The 15,164-nt window shown below is 46.9% G+C and overlaps 2 protein-coding genes across 6 annotated transcripts in view; one reads left to right on the forward strand and one right to left on the reverse strand.

The window, feature by feature from the left end:
* CARS2 (cysteinyl-tRNA synthetase 2, mitochondrial) overlaps positions 1-7,693 on the reverse strand; it is a 43,504-nt gene extending 35,811 nt beyond the window's left edge. For 3 of the 4 annotated variants that reach the window (XR_004496469.1, XR_004496468.1, XM_015621061.2), the window contains exons 1-2: positions 1,285-1,353; positions 190-272 (exon numbers count right to left, since the gene is read on the reverse strand). Coding sequence is in view for 1 of the 4 variants with exons in the window: in XM_015621061.2 (XP_015476547.2) it covers positions 190-272; positions 1,285-1,353 (152 nt within the window). In the remaining 3 variants the exon portion in view is untranslated. Of the gene's footprint in view, positions 1-189; positions 273-1,284; positions 1,354-6,856 lie in introns of those variants that run through there. The other variant, XM_033512878.1, reaches the window with a different exon arrangement.
* Positions 7,694-8,068: 375 nt separating this feature from the next.
* ING1 (inhibitor of growth family member 1) lies at positions 8,069-14,940 on the forward strand. Of its 2 annotated transcripts, none has more exons than XM_015621092.3 (2): positions 8,069-9,292; positions 13,288-14,940. In XM_015621092.3, the coding sequence occupies exons 1-2, from the start codon at positions 9,151-9,153 to the stop codon at positions 13,989-13,991; spliced, it is 846 nt and encodes a 281-aa protein (XP_015476578.1). In that variant the 5' UTR covers positions 8,069-9,150; the 3' UTR covers positions 13,992-14,940. The 2 variants fall into 2 exon arrangements, with proteins under 2 accessions (XP_015476578.1, XP_015476595.1); XM_015621109.2 differs by lacking the exon at positions 8,069-9,292 and adding an exon at positions 11,020-11,150.
* Positions 14,941-15,164: the final 224 nt, after the last annotated feature.

Genomic DNA, 15,164 nt, shown 5'->3' on the forward strand with positions numbered 1-15,164 from the left:
CCGCCGGGCCGCGCCGGTGCCGAGGTGAGCCTGCGGTGCGGGGCTTGGGGCCGGCCGGGCCCCCGAAACAAAGCCTACCTAGCCTTCTGCTTCGGTATGACCGCAGCGCGGCTGCTTCTTAGCGAGATTTTTAAGGGAGATGTTTGTAGGAAGTGTGTGACTAATTTAGCGAAATGGGCTCCACCGTACCAAGTCAATCCGGTCACTTGGGGGAGTGAATCTATATTTGCATTGCCTTTCAGGTCAGAGAACGGCTGGCAGCCTGTTAGCTCCTGAAAATAAAACATGGTGTGACATTCCCAAACTGGACTTAATAAATCAGAGTCTCAGAAACCACTTACGCCTCCCCTCCGACTCCCATATACTTGTATAAACTGTTACCTGACCTGGACATTTTCCAAAATGACTGTACTTGGTGAGGTACCCCAGCCTTTAACCTAGCTGACTGTCAAAGTCTGCTTCCTCACTGGGGATTCCTTTCCTTTTTCCTTTCCTTTCCTTGGAAATGGAGCTTAAGTGGCTGCAGTACCTTAGACCACTTGGGAAACTATAAGCTACTCAGTTACAGTGAATAACACTGTAATGGAACAGACATAAGGGTACCAAAAGTATTTTTGAGCTAGTACCTTGTTTCCAAAAGTAACTATGAACAGGTACCAAGGAAACAAGTGAGAATTCCACAAATTTATAATCACAAAGATGATCAGAGGGGTGGAACAGGTATCCTATGAAGACAGGCTGAGAGAGCTGGGGTTGTTCAACCTGGAGAAGGCTCTAGAAAAACAACACCTTCCAGTACCTAAAGAGGACTTTAAAATGGGGAGAGTGACTTTTTACGTGTACAGATAGTGATAGCGCAAGGGGGGAAGAGTTCTCAACTAAGAAATGAGAGATTTAGATACATGTTAGGAAGAAATTATTTACTCATAGGATAGGGAGGTTTTGGAACAGATTGCTCAGAGAAACTGTGGATGCCCACCCAATCCTTGGAAGTGTTCACAGCCAGGTTGGATGGGGCACTGAGCAACCTGGTCTAAGTGAAAGGTGTCCCTGCTCATGACAGAGGGGTTGAAAAACGTATCATACTTAAGGTCCTTTCCAAACCAAGGCTTTCTATGATTCTGTGAATATCTTTCCAGATATATTTCTGGCTTCCAACCAGATGGCATTCTCAACTGAATTCCTGGGGTTTTTTTACTCACCCCCCACCCCCCCGCCCAGGTTTTTGTACCCATCCTCGGTAGACTGCTGTACCATTAATTTCCCCTTTCTCTGTGAACCCACCTCAATCTCGGGCTTTGCCAAGGAGTACTGCAGGTCTAGTGCCATCTTCAGGAAGCACCCTCTTGTCATCTGTTGAAGTCAAGGCCTGTGAGCTCCAATTGTGACCACCCTTGCTCTTGTACAAGAAGAGAGTGAACAGCCAATGCCAGCACATTGTCTGTCCTGCTCCTGACTGTCTTCCACACAATCATCTCAACAGACTGTTGAGGGCAGAGCCTTTTCAGGTCTCTCAGACCACTGTTACCTGCTAAAGCACCTTGCTGGCCTTTGGGAGGAAGGGAATACTGAGCGCTCAAGGCTTTTCTTGACTGGATGCTGCAGATCTACCTGTGGTGAGCTGCCTCACAGAAGCATTTGTATTGTTTCCTCTTCTGTCTGCTAGGGATGACTTTTAATAGATTTTTCTCACAAGATTATTTAAAATTACTGCTTTTACATACTTGATGTGTGTCTACACCTTACTTCATTTTAGAGTATATCAGATATAAAACCCTAACAGTGGCAAATGTTGTGGTTTTTTTTAGTAGGTATTTTCCATAGAATTTGCCATTTAACAATAGTAACTTCTTGATCAAATAAGAAATCTATTTTATGGGTTTGTTAATTCAAGACTACCTAAGATAAAACTCAAGATACCATCCAATAACCTTTGTAAATGTTTGCTTTGTATGTTTCTCAGGAAGCTTCACAAGCCAATTATTTCAGCTTCCACAATGAGCTGGTTTTGATGTCTTGCTGTTCAACACACATCTAGTTAAGAGTTGTCATCAACTCTGTTGTCTTCTTTGTTCTGTAAGGTTCCAAGCACTTTGACAGAGTTCAAATCAATACAAAGTAACAGTGGATGTTTTTTAGCCTTAATTCCAGGTTTAGCTATCATGGATGAAACTGCCAATGGATCAGAAGAATGCAAGAGCTTTTTTTTCCCATTGGTTTCAGAAGGCTTAGTGTCTGTGCTAGCTAGACTGGCTTTTAGCGTTTAGTCCCGAAACCTCTACATCCTGCTGTAAAATGTTATTTCTGATGGTGGGAAAACCGCAATTATTAAATGCCTGAAATAAACAGCTAACATCATTCACGCTTGAGATTTAATGCAGTAGAATACATCCACTGGAACAGAGGAAAGTGTTCTTCAAGCACCAAAGTACAAGAAGAACCTAATTTTAAATAAAAGCAAAACTAATCCTGGTAGATAAAAAACATAAATTATTCATGTTAAAAATACATCATTCTCAGAATCAATTGGTCTGTGGCTGTAAGCATACCTCCACTTTATGCCATCTATACCTGTACCCTTACTCCTGCTCTGGGACATGTGCAAGGACACAACAGTCCTCTACCAAAAAGACAGAAGAGCAGCAAAAGAGTTTTTGCCATCAGGAGACCTTTGCTTCCACCTGGAGTAGAAGATACCTTTCACGTATGCAGGCAGTTGGAGCCGAGGCACATATGATCAGTGCCAGGCCTGGGCCTGCTGTACTTGCTGAATAGCCAGGAGGAAATGTGATCTGCAGAGCAGTACAGCTCTTAGTCACAATCCCACTGCAGTATGTCTGTCTGAGCTTAAGGGAAACTGTTGTTTCAAGGGGACACATATGTACTAAATATTGTCAGGTCATGTTCTTATGTTTTTCTTAGGAATCATTAAAGCTAAAACTTCCTTTAAATTAAAAACTGAAAATCTAAAGTAAAGAGGTGACTCCTGAACACCTCAGAAGGGATCTCTATGTTTTTTGTCCCTTTATCTACGTGTGTAAGAAGGCAATGTTTCCCCTCCATCCTTGATCAAGAAGGAAGCCTGTTAGAAGTACAGCTGTGTATGCTGCCCACCAGCAGTGCTGGCAACATTTCTGTGGTATGCCAGAAGGATCTTTGGGGATTTTGGCTCACCTGACTTCTATATTTTCCAGTTTCCAGTCCCAGGAATACCTGTAAGATTTGCCCCCAGAGGTAAGATCCCAGAGCATGTTTTGTATCATACATGAATAAAGCTAAAAACAATTTTCCATTTCCATTTATTATTAGGAGACACATGCTTTGTAATGTTTTAGTTTTCCCCCTGTTGCTAAAGGTGCTATATTTTTTCATCTAAAAATTCAACCACACCATCTTAGAATTGCTGACAGAAGAAAAAGGGTGCATTTGCTGTGTTAACAAGAGCATGTTTCCAGTATCTGTGGCCCTTCTCATCAAGTTCTAGTACAGAAACCTTGCAAGGAAGCTGAACCTGAGAAAATACAGAGGCAAAGGTTATAAAGACAAATTACAAACCAGAAGCAAAGATGAGCTAAATCCACTGCAGTTGTCTGAATTTCTATTGGTGCTCTGTAGTAATCTGTAATTACAGACACATTTTGACTTAACTTTTATAGTCTTTTTTACAAAATCTAGGTGCTTATGGGTTTGTTTCAGAATCTTGTTTGATTTTTAAAAGGAGACTAAAAATTGCCGCAATCTTATTACAAATGCTTGGCTCAGAAATATTGTAAATTTTGAGTGGTCATTCCACTAAATATTCACAAGATAAAGAGTATGTTTTATAAAAGGGAAATCATCTTGAGAAACCTATTTGAAAAGGGTAATTCTGGGGACAGGGAGTAACATTGCAAAAGTTCATTGGTGGACATATACGACTAATTAAACTTTACTGCTTTCACCAAAAGTCTGTTACCTTTTAGCACCACCTACTACTGTTCAGAAAACCTACCCACCAACTGCTCTTGACATACACTGCCTGTTTTCCATCAGAAGTGTTTGGGTCCTGCACCACAGATGACAGAAACAAGTCTGAGGTTTGGTATGAATTCAGTCAGGACTCAGACTGGTGTCTTTGTCAGTGGTTTCAAACTGCTGAGGTGTATCTCTCTTGAACTCACTAAAGGAATGTGGAGCCCATGGAATATGTGGCACTTGATCTGTGTTCGTTCCATTGACACTCTGGGACAATTCAGATGTACTTTTGCCTTGGCCTTCTATTGCAATGCACATTGACTTGTTCCAGTCAGAATTTTTTGCTCACCATTAATGTCAGTGTAATGCTGTTTAAGCTCACTATGCTTTGGAAGTGCACCATTGCAGCAGGTGCAAGAAAAAGAAGGCAGTAGCCAGGAAACAGGTGAGAGAAGAGGCAGTGAGTGCAACTGCCTTGGGGCAAACAGAGGAGGAGATAAGGTGTATCGAGTGAAATACCTTTTTTCTTACTTGACTGATAAAAAAAAGAAGTTTAGAATGGCAGGCCAGTGTTGGGTAGGCATTTGGAAAGTTCACGAAGTTCTTGAGCTTTTACTGAGAAGCAGAAAAAGGACAAACTCAACTAGATTTGTTTTCCGGATTTTCAAATCTATTCATCCAACATCATGCTGTGACATGAACAGGTATTTCTGGCCTAAAAATCTGTAAACAATATATACTATCCAGGGCACAGCCAATGCATATTGCATGAAAGGTTGAACCAGGACTTTGCTGATCTTTGTACCTGCAAAACACAGCTCTGCTCATCTTGCATGTTAACTGTACTTTAGTTTCAAAACTTTGGACCCCAAGCAAAATCAACAGATTTGTAAAATTCTATTACCATCATCCACATAAGCATGAATTTAGCCTTAGAAACAGACAAACAAGCAAAGAAAAAACCCTCCAAGCATATGTAACTATAGAAGAGGGATTAAGCTACTAAATGGTGCAGAAACAGCAATTCATTAGCAGGAATAAACCCATCTGATTCCTCTGTACTATGAAGTATAATGACAAATGATCAGAAGATACTATCTTTTCCAATAAACAGAAATACAGCTGTAATGATAACATAGTATTTTATATACCAATATTCAGCTAAGGGAGAGGAGAAGAAAGGAGGGAGTCAGAATTCCTTGTACCAGTTACACAGTACATGCATTTGTGGAACATTTGGAGGTTGGGATTTTATGTTCCTCATATCAAGTATTCTGAACTTTGTGCTGATTAACTGGAATAACCATAATGACTGGAACATCTACAATTACTAAAACATTATATTATATGAAGTATATTTTGTATATACACACATAGTACGTGTGTGACACAGTAGTTGTGCAAGGTGTTGATCTGGTTATAAATTCCCTTGATTCCAATTGCTGTGAGTTTAGATCAGTAGTAAGGCAACAGCTTCAAGAAACCTCTGAAAACCTCAGATATCTGGGGTTCTAAATAGGAAAGATTTCCTATAAACAGAGGCTTGGGAGCCAAAGGAGGAGAGATAGATACTTTTATCCTCTAGTCAAATATAGGAAATAGGAATAATATGAAGCCTGGAAGTTTCTTCCTTCTTCAGCATGTGACATTCACTTCTACTTGTGAATTCTTCTCCAGGCTAAGAAGGGGCCCCTAATATGAAAAAAACCCCATCTAAAACTCTATACAAAATCTCCCATTTCTCACCAATTGTAGTTCAGAGGCAAGAGGCCAAAATAAGAAGAAAGCAGAGGAGGAGGAAAAGCAGATATGGGTAATGGGCATCGGCTCCATACCTTCTAAAACTTTCCACTCTAGAGATGTACATACAGACTTGATTTTATCCTTCCCTCCCCCCGCAGCTTCCTAAACAATGGCTGACCTGCTGCTGAGCCTAGAGGGGAGTGTGCAGAGAATTGGTATTTCTGAGTACAGGTATATATTACAGCACTATACAAAGCACTGAGCATCACCTTTAAGAGCTGTAAAAGAGGACCTTCAAAGTGGATACCAAATGCATCGTCAGGGGAGCTCAGTCCCTTCCTGTCCCAGGGACTTGTGCAAAGTCCCATGATAGTTTTCTCTCCGTCACTCTTCTAGTAACGTAAGAGAAGCTAACAGAGAATCTAGTAGATAGCACTTTTAAGAGCCAGATGATACCAAGCTCTCTAACCTCAGCGCATCCAAACTATCAATATTTTTGAGCAGATTGCTGAAATTTAGCAGGCTACAATTACACTTCAGCGTTTCCCTTCCTGATTTTTTTTTTTTTTTTTTTTTTTTTGCCAATTAGGAGGAGGGACAAAAGTTCCTGTTTAATAAATTAGCAAGTACTTTTACAAACTCATTTCTTATTCATATGTGTAATTACTTGTGTGTGTCTAGAATGATAATTATCTTTTTTGCAAGAATTACTCTTTTTAGGACTCATCTGTATTCTTTTCAGATGTCTTATCTCTACTGAATCGTAATTATTTGGCTTGAATTCTTACACTACCCAGGGGACTGTTAACTACCTTTAATTGCTGACAGTGGCTCACCTTTTTGAGGCCAAGGGTGAAACAGGGTCTAACTACCAAATTGGTGCCAACAATCTAGAATAGGTATTCCCAGGCTAGTACTGCCATTAGACAAGCCACTCTCTATGCCACAGTAAACCAGAGCACACAGGTCCAGAAACACTGGCTTGGAGCACTGCCTAGGTGCCAGGGTGCTTCTAAGTAAAAAAAACCAACCAAACAAACAAAAAAAAAAAACCCGAATATTTTTGTGTATGGAAGGTTTACTTTTTACTTCAGCAACTCATTTTGTTACAGCAGCTCATGGAAACAGAAAACGAGAGGAAGACAACGGGAGAACTTACAGTTATCTTCAGAAAACAAGGAAGTGCCCTCTGACATTAGCCCGAAACAGCGGGTCTGTATCACTTCAAAAAGTTTGGTCTACTCTCCGTCTCCACTCCTCAGAAAAGAACTTGGGTGCATTTCTCCCACTGGAGGGTGGCAGGGAGGATATTGGTAGTATTGCTGAAGAGCTGCCTGTTCTTCCCTGAAAACCCCAGCTCCGGACGTTCACACACGAAGCTGGCTGACGGCAGCAGCAAGAACATTTAACAGGGGCTGAGACGCTGAGGTGCCCAGCGAGGCCGCCGCTCCCTCCGCTCCCTGCAGCGGGCACAACCTCAGGGCCTCACTCAGCAGCGACTGCACCAGCGAGTCGGGGCGCTCAGAAGTGATGACTCAGTCTCCCCTAAATTAGGGGATTGCCAGTGACGTCTGCTAAAAAAAAAACAAGAGGCAGAAAGCGCACGTTGTTTTGCTTCAGCAGAGCTGGGGTAGGTCTTTCCAGCTCCGCCTTCCCCGCTCCTCGCGCCCCAATCCTGGCAGAGCCGGGTGCCTGCAGGCTGCGGGACGTGACGACTCCAGGACACAAAGGCAATGCTGACCGGCAGCGGGGTTCCTCCGCATGAACCCCGGGTTACTCCGGCGGAGAGAAAGCGGGGGGCACAGGGCTGTACCCGGGCGCCCCTTCTGCTCCTCGCCAGCAACCATGCGGGACGGGGGCGTTCCGCCGCCAGCCTCCTCTACAACGTAGCTCCCGGCGGCGTCCCCCAATGACCCTTCCCTCGCCACTGCCACGAACAAGGGAGCCGCAGCAAGTTCTGTCCCTCGGCCGTCCTCCCTCCTTCCCTTTTCCTCCCCTCCCACCTTCCAGCCAGCCCAGCCTCTCGCGTGCGCAACCGCCGAGGGACCGCTGGGAAACGTAGGCGCGCTGCGTCCCTAACGGCTCCATTTTCTCCCCGTCGCCAGAGGAACCGCGCATGCGCAGGTCCGCCCCCTCCCTTCGGGCGTTACCGCCCCCTCTGCCGCGGCGCGCGGTATCCCGGGCAGCGGTGTTACAGCGGGGATTGGCCGAGAGAGCCGCGGGGCGGGACGCGAGGGGCGCGGTGATTGGCTGGGGCGGCTGTCAGGCTCCGCGGGGTGATGGATGCGGGTGCCCGCTGAGGAGGGAGGGACGGAACGCTCCCCGTTTCCCATCGGCGTCCGGCGCCGCGCCGGGCACAGCCCAGCCCGCAGCGCGGGGTGGCGTCGCACGGTTCTCAGTGTTCCCCTCTCCTAGGAAAGGCCTCGCAGCCGCTCCATCCTGGAGCGAGCTTGCAGGAGGCGAGACTTCTCCAAAGTCCCGGTACCGTATCGCAAAAGCATTCACTTGCCCCCGCGATCCCTCCAGCCTCCCCGCGGGCCGCTCGCCTCGCAGCCTCCGCACAACTTCACCGGAGCCTCCGCCTTCCCCGGGGCTTCCTTCACCCCACGCCCACGCCGGCCCTGCGCCGCCCGCCCCCTGGCTCGGCCCGCATCCCCGCCGCCTTCCCTCCCTCCCCAAACGTGAGTAAGGGAGGCGGGACGATGGATATGCGGAGGTTCCGGGCGGGGGAAGGGATTGAGTGTGTGCGGTGAGTGTGTGAGTGTGTGTGTGTGTGTGTGTGTGTGTGTACACAGCGCTGGGAGAGAGCGCATGCGCCCTGGCTGGCGGGGCCGAATGTTTCCCAAGTGTTTGAAACTGGTATTTGGGTTTTCCACGTTGGATCTAGCGCGGCGTATGGGAGCGAGGAGGCTGCGTTGATATCGCCGGGGAGCGGCGGCGGCGGCGGCGGTGAGGAGGAGAGCGGGGAAGGGGGGAGCGGAGGAGAAGCGGAGCAGAGCGGCGCTGGCGCAGGCAGAGGGGCTGCCGCTGCCTCTGACAGACACTTTGCAGAGCACATTTTGTTTCCAGATTGTTTCGGAGGAGCTGGTTTAAGCCCCTCTCCTTTCTCCTCCTCCTCCTCCCCCCCTCCCCTCCCCACACACACACACACACACACACACACACAAATCCCTCTGATTGTTCTTACCACCTCCTTCGTGAATTACCCACAACGACAGCCATTCAATCAGCTGCTGCTGGCTGTAGGGAACTAGCGGAGGGTGTGTGTGTGTGTCTCTCTCCCTCTTTTTCATACAAGAGGAGTCAGATGTAGCTTCCCTCGGTTTTTTGGGGGGGAGCTACCGAGAGAGGTGGGCAGGGAGTGAGACCTTCATCGGGGTTACCGTCTTTGAAGGGAGCAGCACTTGCTCTCACACGGAGAGGTGTGGGGAAGCATTTTTTTTTCTTTGCCGGATGAAAATGTTGAGTCCTGCAAACGGAGACCAGCTTCACCTAGTGAACTATGTGGAGGATTATCTGGACTCCATCGAGTCTATGCCCTTCGATCTGCAGAGAAATGTCTCCTTGATGAGGGAAATTGACGCCAAATATCAAGGTAAGTGCTTTCTATGTATGTGTGTGTCCGTGTGTGTGGTTTGGGGCTCAGGGGGGAAGGGTGTCTTTCCCTTTCTTTTCTTTAGAGCTGAGACTCGGCTCCGTTTGCCCCTCTGCACCCCACAGGGATGGTAGTTTTATTTTTGGGAGGTAAAAGGAGGAAGAAAGCCGGGAGGAAAGATCCGAGGAGAGAGAGGGACTGATCTGCAGCGTTAGCTCTTGTCATGGGGCGGAACAAAAGGTCTCCGGCTTTTCTTATTAAGCAAGGACTCTGCTTTTCTGTGTAAATTGCTGGCCAAGAAGGCGGGGGCAGGGAAGTGGGGTGTGCGGTGCACAAAGGGGGGCCGTCCCTAGCCGTGGGGCTGAGGTGGAAGGGTTTGGGGGTACGGAAGAAAGTGCTGGGTGGATAGAGGGGGAGAGATTACAGCACAACATTTAGGAATGTACAGTATTCATTATGGCTGTAGTAGGGGAGAGAAGCAGCTAGTGAAGGAGGGAGGGAGGAGAGGGGGGTTAGGCGAGAGTGGGGGGCAGGGTGTGCTTTCTTTGCTCCCTCCTCGGTGGGTTTCGTTTCACCCGGTGAAACAGCCCCGCTCCGTGGGGCGGGGGGGCCGAGGGGGCAGGACCGGCGTGTGCGGTGTGAGTGTGGGGGGGGGACGACACACACGGTCGCGTTTATGGCAGGGCTGAAGCGCCCCCTCCCCTCCCCGCGCTCGGGGCACGCCGTCCCCGTCCCCACGGGCGGAGGGAAGGAAGGGGAGGCCGGTTTGCGGGACTCGGGGCAGCTTTGTCACTTGGTTGCTGGCGTCCGTTCGGGAAGGGAGGGGGAGGGGGGGGGCCTCTTTATTCTGTGCCGCAGGTAGCGGTGACAGCCGGGGTGCCGGAAAAGGAGGACCCCCTCTCCTTGCCCGCGCCCCTGTGCATGTGGCCTTAGGGGCGGTGGGCAGCGAGCACTGCCTGCCGTAGCCTCAGCCGCTCCTCGGGCAGCTCGCCCTGAGAGCCCGTCAGTTCCCGGGGGAAGGGTCCGGGGGAAACTTCCTCAGGAGCCCGCGGGGGCTGTCGGGGGTGGGAGGGGAAGAAAAGGACAGGGCGGGCATCGTGCCCCACTAAGCCACGTCCAGCGGGCACCTCCGCGCTGTGCTGAGAAGGGGCGTCCGTGGTCTTTTTATAGACACCCCTCGTTAGCATATCGCGGTTCGCCACGCCCGTCGGGGGCGCTGATAGGGCGGGGGCGTCCCCACGGGCCGGCCGCGCCCCGCCTCCCCGCGCGGATTGGTTCCGTGGCCGGGCCGACCCGTCTCGCGCCCCCGCCCCCTCGTGACGTTTCGAGAAGCAACTTTTCCGTGGGGTTGATTTGAATATCTCGGCCGGCCCCGGCCGGCGCGCTCTGATTGGCCGGGTCCGCAGCAGGGGGCGGGGCCACCTTGGCCGTCCGGAGAATGACTGACGTGTCCCGGGGGAAGGGGGGGGCGCGCCGCTGCTCCAGCCGCACTTCGCTCGTGAATGGCCGGAGGGGGCGGGCGGGAGCGCGCTCCCGCCCGCCGTGATTGGTCGCTGCTCCGTGTCAATCAATTGCTTGTTACCCCGGGAGGGCCTGTTCGGGACGGCGGAGGCGGGGCCGCCCCGCCCCCCCCGCGCCCCCGGGACCGCCGCGGGTTCCGCGGGGACGCCCCGGTTTCCTGCCCGAGAACAATGGCGGCTCCGTCACCTCCGGGGCGGCCCCGGGCGCCGCAGAGGGGCGGGGAGGGGGCCGGGCCCTCGCCCGTGTCCCGCTCGCCCTCTTTCCGAGGTGTCTGAGCCCCCGTGAGGCTGCGGAGCTGCGCTGGGAGTAATGCTCTGGCCGCATGGTTTCTCCCCGAGTGAGTGGCGTTCGTGATGCCAGGAGAGTGCGTTCGCCCGTGGCTCAGTGCGCGGCTTTCCGCTCCCGCTGTTTGCAGCACGGGGCGGGAGCGCGGTTTCCTGGGATTGCCGCGAACTGAGGCTGCCGAGGCGGGCAGCTCCAGCCAGCCCCGAGCGCGGCACGGCCGCCCCGATGGCTCTCTGAGCCCCGAGCAGGCAGCGCGCTCCCGGCGCCGGTGCTGAGCATCCCCGGCTTTGCGGCAGCTCCCGCTCCGTGTCTCACATACCAAACACGCCCGTGCCGGGCCGCGCTCGGCGGCGCTCTGCGGGATCCCAGCCCGCAGCCAGGGCTCCTCCCGCACAACAGCGCCGGGCCCGGAGCTGCTACCGGGCCGCAATGGCAGGGTGCAGTGCTAGAACCGAAGTTTTCTCAACGCCGAACTTCAGTCGGCAATTGTTTTATGCTGTTGAGACAGATTGTTCTTCCTGGGAGATGACCACCCTCCAGATTCTGATGGGTTAAATTGATGACATCAGTCAAGTGCCAAAGCTTAAAGCATAAAACTTCTGCATTTCAGTCACTGAAAATTATTAACTCTGCTTTCTCAGCCTTCCTGAATGTGGAATCTGCTGTATGTTTGAAAGATCTTTTGGTGGCATCTTGGGTTTGGATTTCTTTTTGGTATCTTTTTATTGTTGTTTTGTTTCGGTATTTTTTTTTTAGGTAAAAAAAAAAAATCACCAGTTGCTTAAAATGGTTAATAGCATATTGGAATACTGATTTAGTCAGATAGGTTATATTACAGAACCAGCTGACAGGTCGTGCTTAACCAATGTGTGAAGCACAAACTGCTGGTCTAAAAACTAAAGTAAAGCTTATATAATATTTCCATGCCTTCACTGGAAAGCATATGTGTTTAAAAACTGCCCAGGAAAGACAAAACCTAAACCACAGGGTAACTCTTGGTTTGCATATGTGTCATACTCTCCTATTAATAAATAAATAAATATAAGTTTAAAAAAGTTTTGGTAACACCATTGGCATGTATGAGAGATCCTGGTTCCTGTTAGATAAATTGAGGTCAGATTTTATATCTCAGTGTATTTTGCTCCTCTAAGACAAGATTGTTCTAATCTGTGAAAAAGGGAAATTTCAGAGAAGAAAGGAGATGCAAGAAAAACATTTTGTGTGTTTTTGTGGGCTTAATATGAAGTGCTGAGTGTCCTGTATGCTGTAGTCGATTTTTGTATCATAATGAAACTCAAAAACATCTTCTTAAAAATAAGTTCCCAGAGCCATTCCTGAAGCTTTAGATATTTTGTGCATTGTTGTTTTTTTAGAACTGTTAGAACAATCTTTGAGGTGCAATTCAGGATGTAACTTATTTTAAAGCAGAAGCTCTAGCTCTTCCTATTGTTATCTATCATCTTTAATGTTATCTTTCAACTTTACCTCCTGCTTTGCAGTAAATATTTAATGAGATAATATTTCTGTGTTTTAAAAGTAGCAACATGTATTTTACAGAAAGTATAGGCAGGAAATAATCTAAACATCCTGGATATTATAGTCCTAATTTTGCAATCCAGGGATTTACATGGCCTCATATTTTCAGCAGAAATAGCTCGACAGTATTGGCTGAAATAACTTTGGGTCCAGACCATGTATTTGGTGCTTCTGCCTCTCCTGTCAAATAACCCAGCAGTGTACTTCTACACTGGTTTGTTCTTTCTTTCTGTCCCATTCTTTCTCCCACTCTGTCAGTCACTGAAAATGTTATTATACAGAAAATGTCCATTAATTTCCCCTCTAATTTTGCAGTTAACCTTGGAACTTTTGATGGTACGTGTATTGGTTTAGTTAGTTCTTTTTAATTACTGAAAAGTTTAAAGGGAAGTATTATCAACATACATAAAAATACATTTAGTCACTTTTTTCTTCTAAATCAGGATTTGCATTTCATTCCTGTGGGACCAACTAGAACAAAAGTTGTCCAGTGGAGCCATGAGCCGCTTGTCAGATATGAGCTTCAGGGCATCTGTCTTTGATCAGCACTGCATGTTACAAGAAGTTACTGCTGTATGGAAGGAAAAATGGGAGGTTTTGTTTTACCATTCTCTCTGTCAAAAATATTTATAGTTCTTATTTCTTCTTTGCAGAGATTCTGAAGGACCTGGATGATTACTATGAAAAATTTAAACGGGAGACAGATGCTGTGCAGAAGAGAAGAATGTTGCACTGCATACAGAGAGCCTTGATTCGAAGTCAGGAACTGGGGGACGAGAAGATCCAAATCGTCAGTCAGATGGTGGAGCTCGTTGAGAACAGAACAAGGCAAGTGGACAGCCATGTGGAACTGTTTGAGACTTGTCAAGAGACTAATGACACCACTGGAAACAGCGGGAAAGCCAGCCAGGATAAGTCAAAGAATGAGACAATCGCACAGGCTGAAAAGCCCAACAACAAGAGATCAAGGAGGCAAAGGAATAATGAGAATCGAGAAAATGCCTCCAATAATCATGATCATGATGACATCACCTCAGGAACACCAAAGGAGAAGAAAGCAAAAACATCCAAGAAGAAGAAACGATCCAAGGCTAAAGCAGAGCGGGAAGCTTCTCCTCCTGACCTTCCTATTGACCCTAATGAGCCAACATACTGCTTGTGCAACCAAGTCTCCTATGGAGAAATGATAGGATGTGATAATGATGAGTGCCCCATTGAATGGTTTCACTTCTCTTGTGTGGGACTCAACCATAAACCAAAGGGCAAATGGTACTGCCCCAAATGTAGAGGAGAAAATGAGAAAACTATGGACAAGGCATTGGAGAAATCTAAAAAAGAAAGGGCGTACAATAGGTAATTTGTAGACTTTTCATAGTGAAGGAAAAAACCCACCAAACCAATGTATTTATTGTCAGTGTCACCTTTGTTGAGGTGAAAGGATTGTAAAATGTATATTTTTAAAGGAGGTTTAAAACTGAACCATTCCTGTTACAGGGACGGCAATAAGAAATTTTGGTTTTCATTTGGTAAGCTGTAACAAGAATGTGGTCTGTGGACCAATGTATTCCAAAAGTAAAATTATAAGAATATTTGGGTGTTTGTTAAAAGATAAATTAATAATTTTCTTTATTTCTTTTCTTTTTTTTTCATTTCTTTTTTTTTTTTTTTTAGTGCTGGTAGCACTCTACCCATTAAAATTTTGACAAGTATCTCTGAAATGTAATTTTGTTTTCTTTAATGAAAAATGTTATTTACCTTTTGAGCAAAATTATTAAATAGTTTAACCACCTGGCTGTATCTGAATAAAGCTGCAGTACATTGCAAATGTAACTTCTTTTGGTGATAAGCAAGAGCAAACAAAAGGAGGGTAAAATTTGGTTCCTGCTACAAAGTGTCAGTATAACAGTTCAATAGCAAATGTTTAAATAGGCTTAGAGGATTATTTTTTAAAACAAAAAGTTAATGGTTAAATTTTAAACAACAAATATTTTATATGCTGGCCGGGTACCACAAAGGCCATTTTAAAATGATTGAATATGTTTTATATTTAACTGGGAAGTGGTTTAGTAATGAGACATAACATAAATGAAGCTTTATACTGTCACAGATAGTGGTGTAGCAATCCTTAATTTGTTTAAGTTGTATAAATGTACATTTTAAGTGGAGTTGCACTTACTGTATTATACTTGGAAATGCAGCCAAATGCCATTGTGTAACCAATGTGCATTTCCTGCTGTATGTATGAAAATTGTACAGATGTGATATTAAGAAATAAATGAAATGGCTTTGACAGTTTGCTTCTTTAACAATCTCGTTTAATGATCATTCATATAGGTAAAAAAACTAAGAAGTTCATCTTTAACTTCAGCAGCTCCAAGCTTCTGCTGGTAAGCCTGAAACTGTTGTAGTGGTAACCAAATTACAGTTCTAATAATGAATCTTGATAGAGCGTATGGCCAGCTAGGTCATAGGAGAGCCAAGATAGCATTTAACTTTCCATCCAAACCTTCTCATTTTGTGCTTGCAGTCA

The sequence above is a fragment of the Parus major genome, chromosome 1, assembly GCF_001522545.3.
Source record: "Parus major isolate Abel chromosome 1, Parus_major1.1, whole genome shotgun sequence".
Taxonomy (NCBI): Eukaryota; Metazoa; Chordata; class Aves; order Passeriformes; family Paridae; genus Parus; species Parus major.

What these genes read in the sequence shown, in the direction of transcription:
- ING1 (XM_015621092.3), top strand. Translation starts at nt 9,151, where the DNA reads ATGAAAATGTTGAGTCCTGCAAACGGAGACCAGCTTCACCTAGTGAAC. An exon ending in AATTGACGCCAAATATCAAG is followed by an intron (nt 9,293 to 13,287) that starts GTAAGTGCTTTC and finishes TCTTCTTTGCAG; the next exon opens with AGATTCTGAAGGACCTGGAT.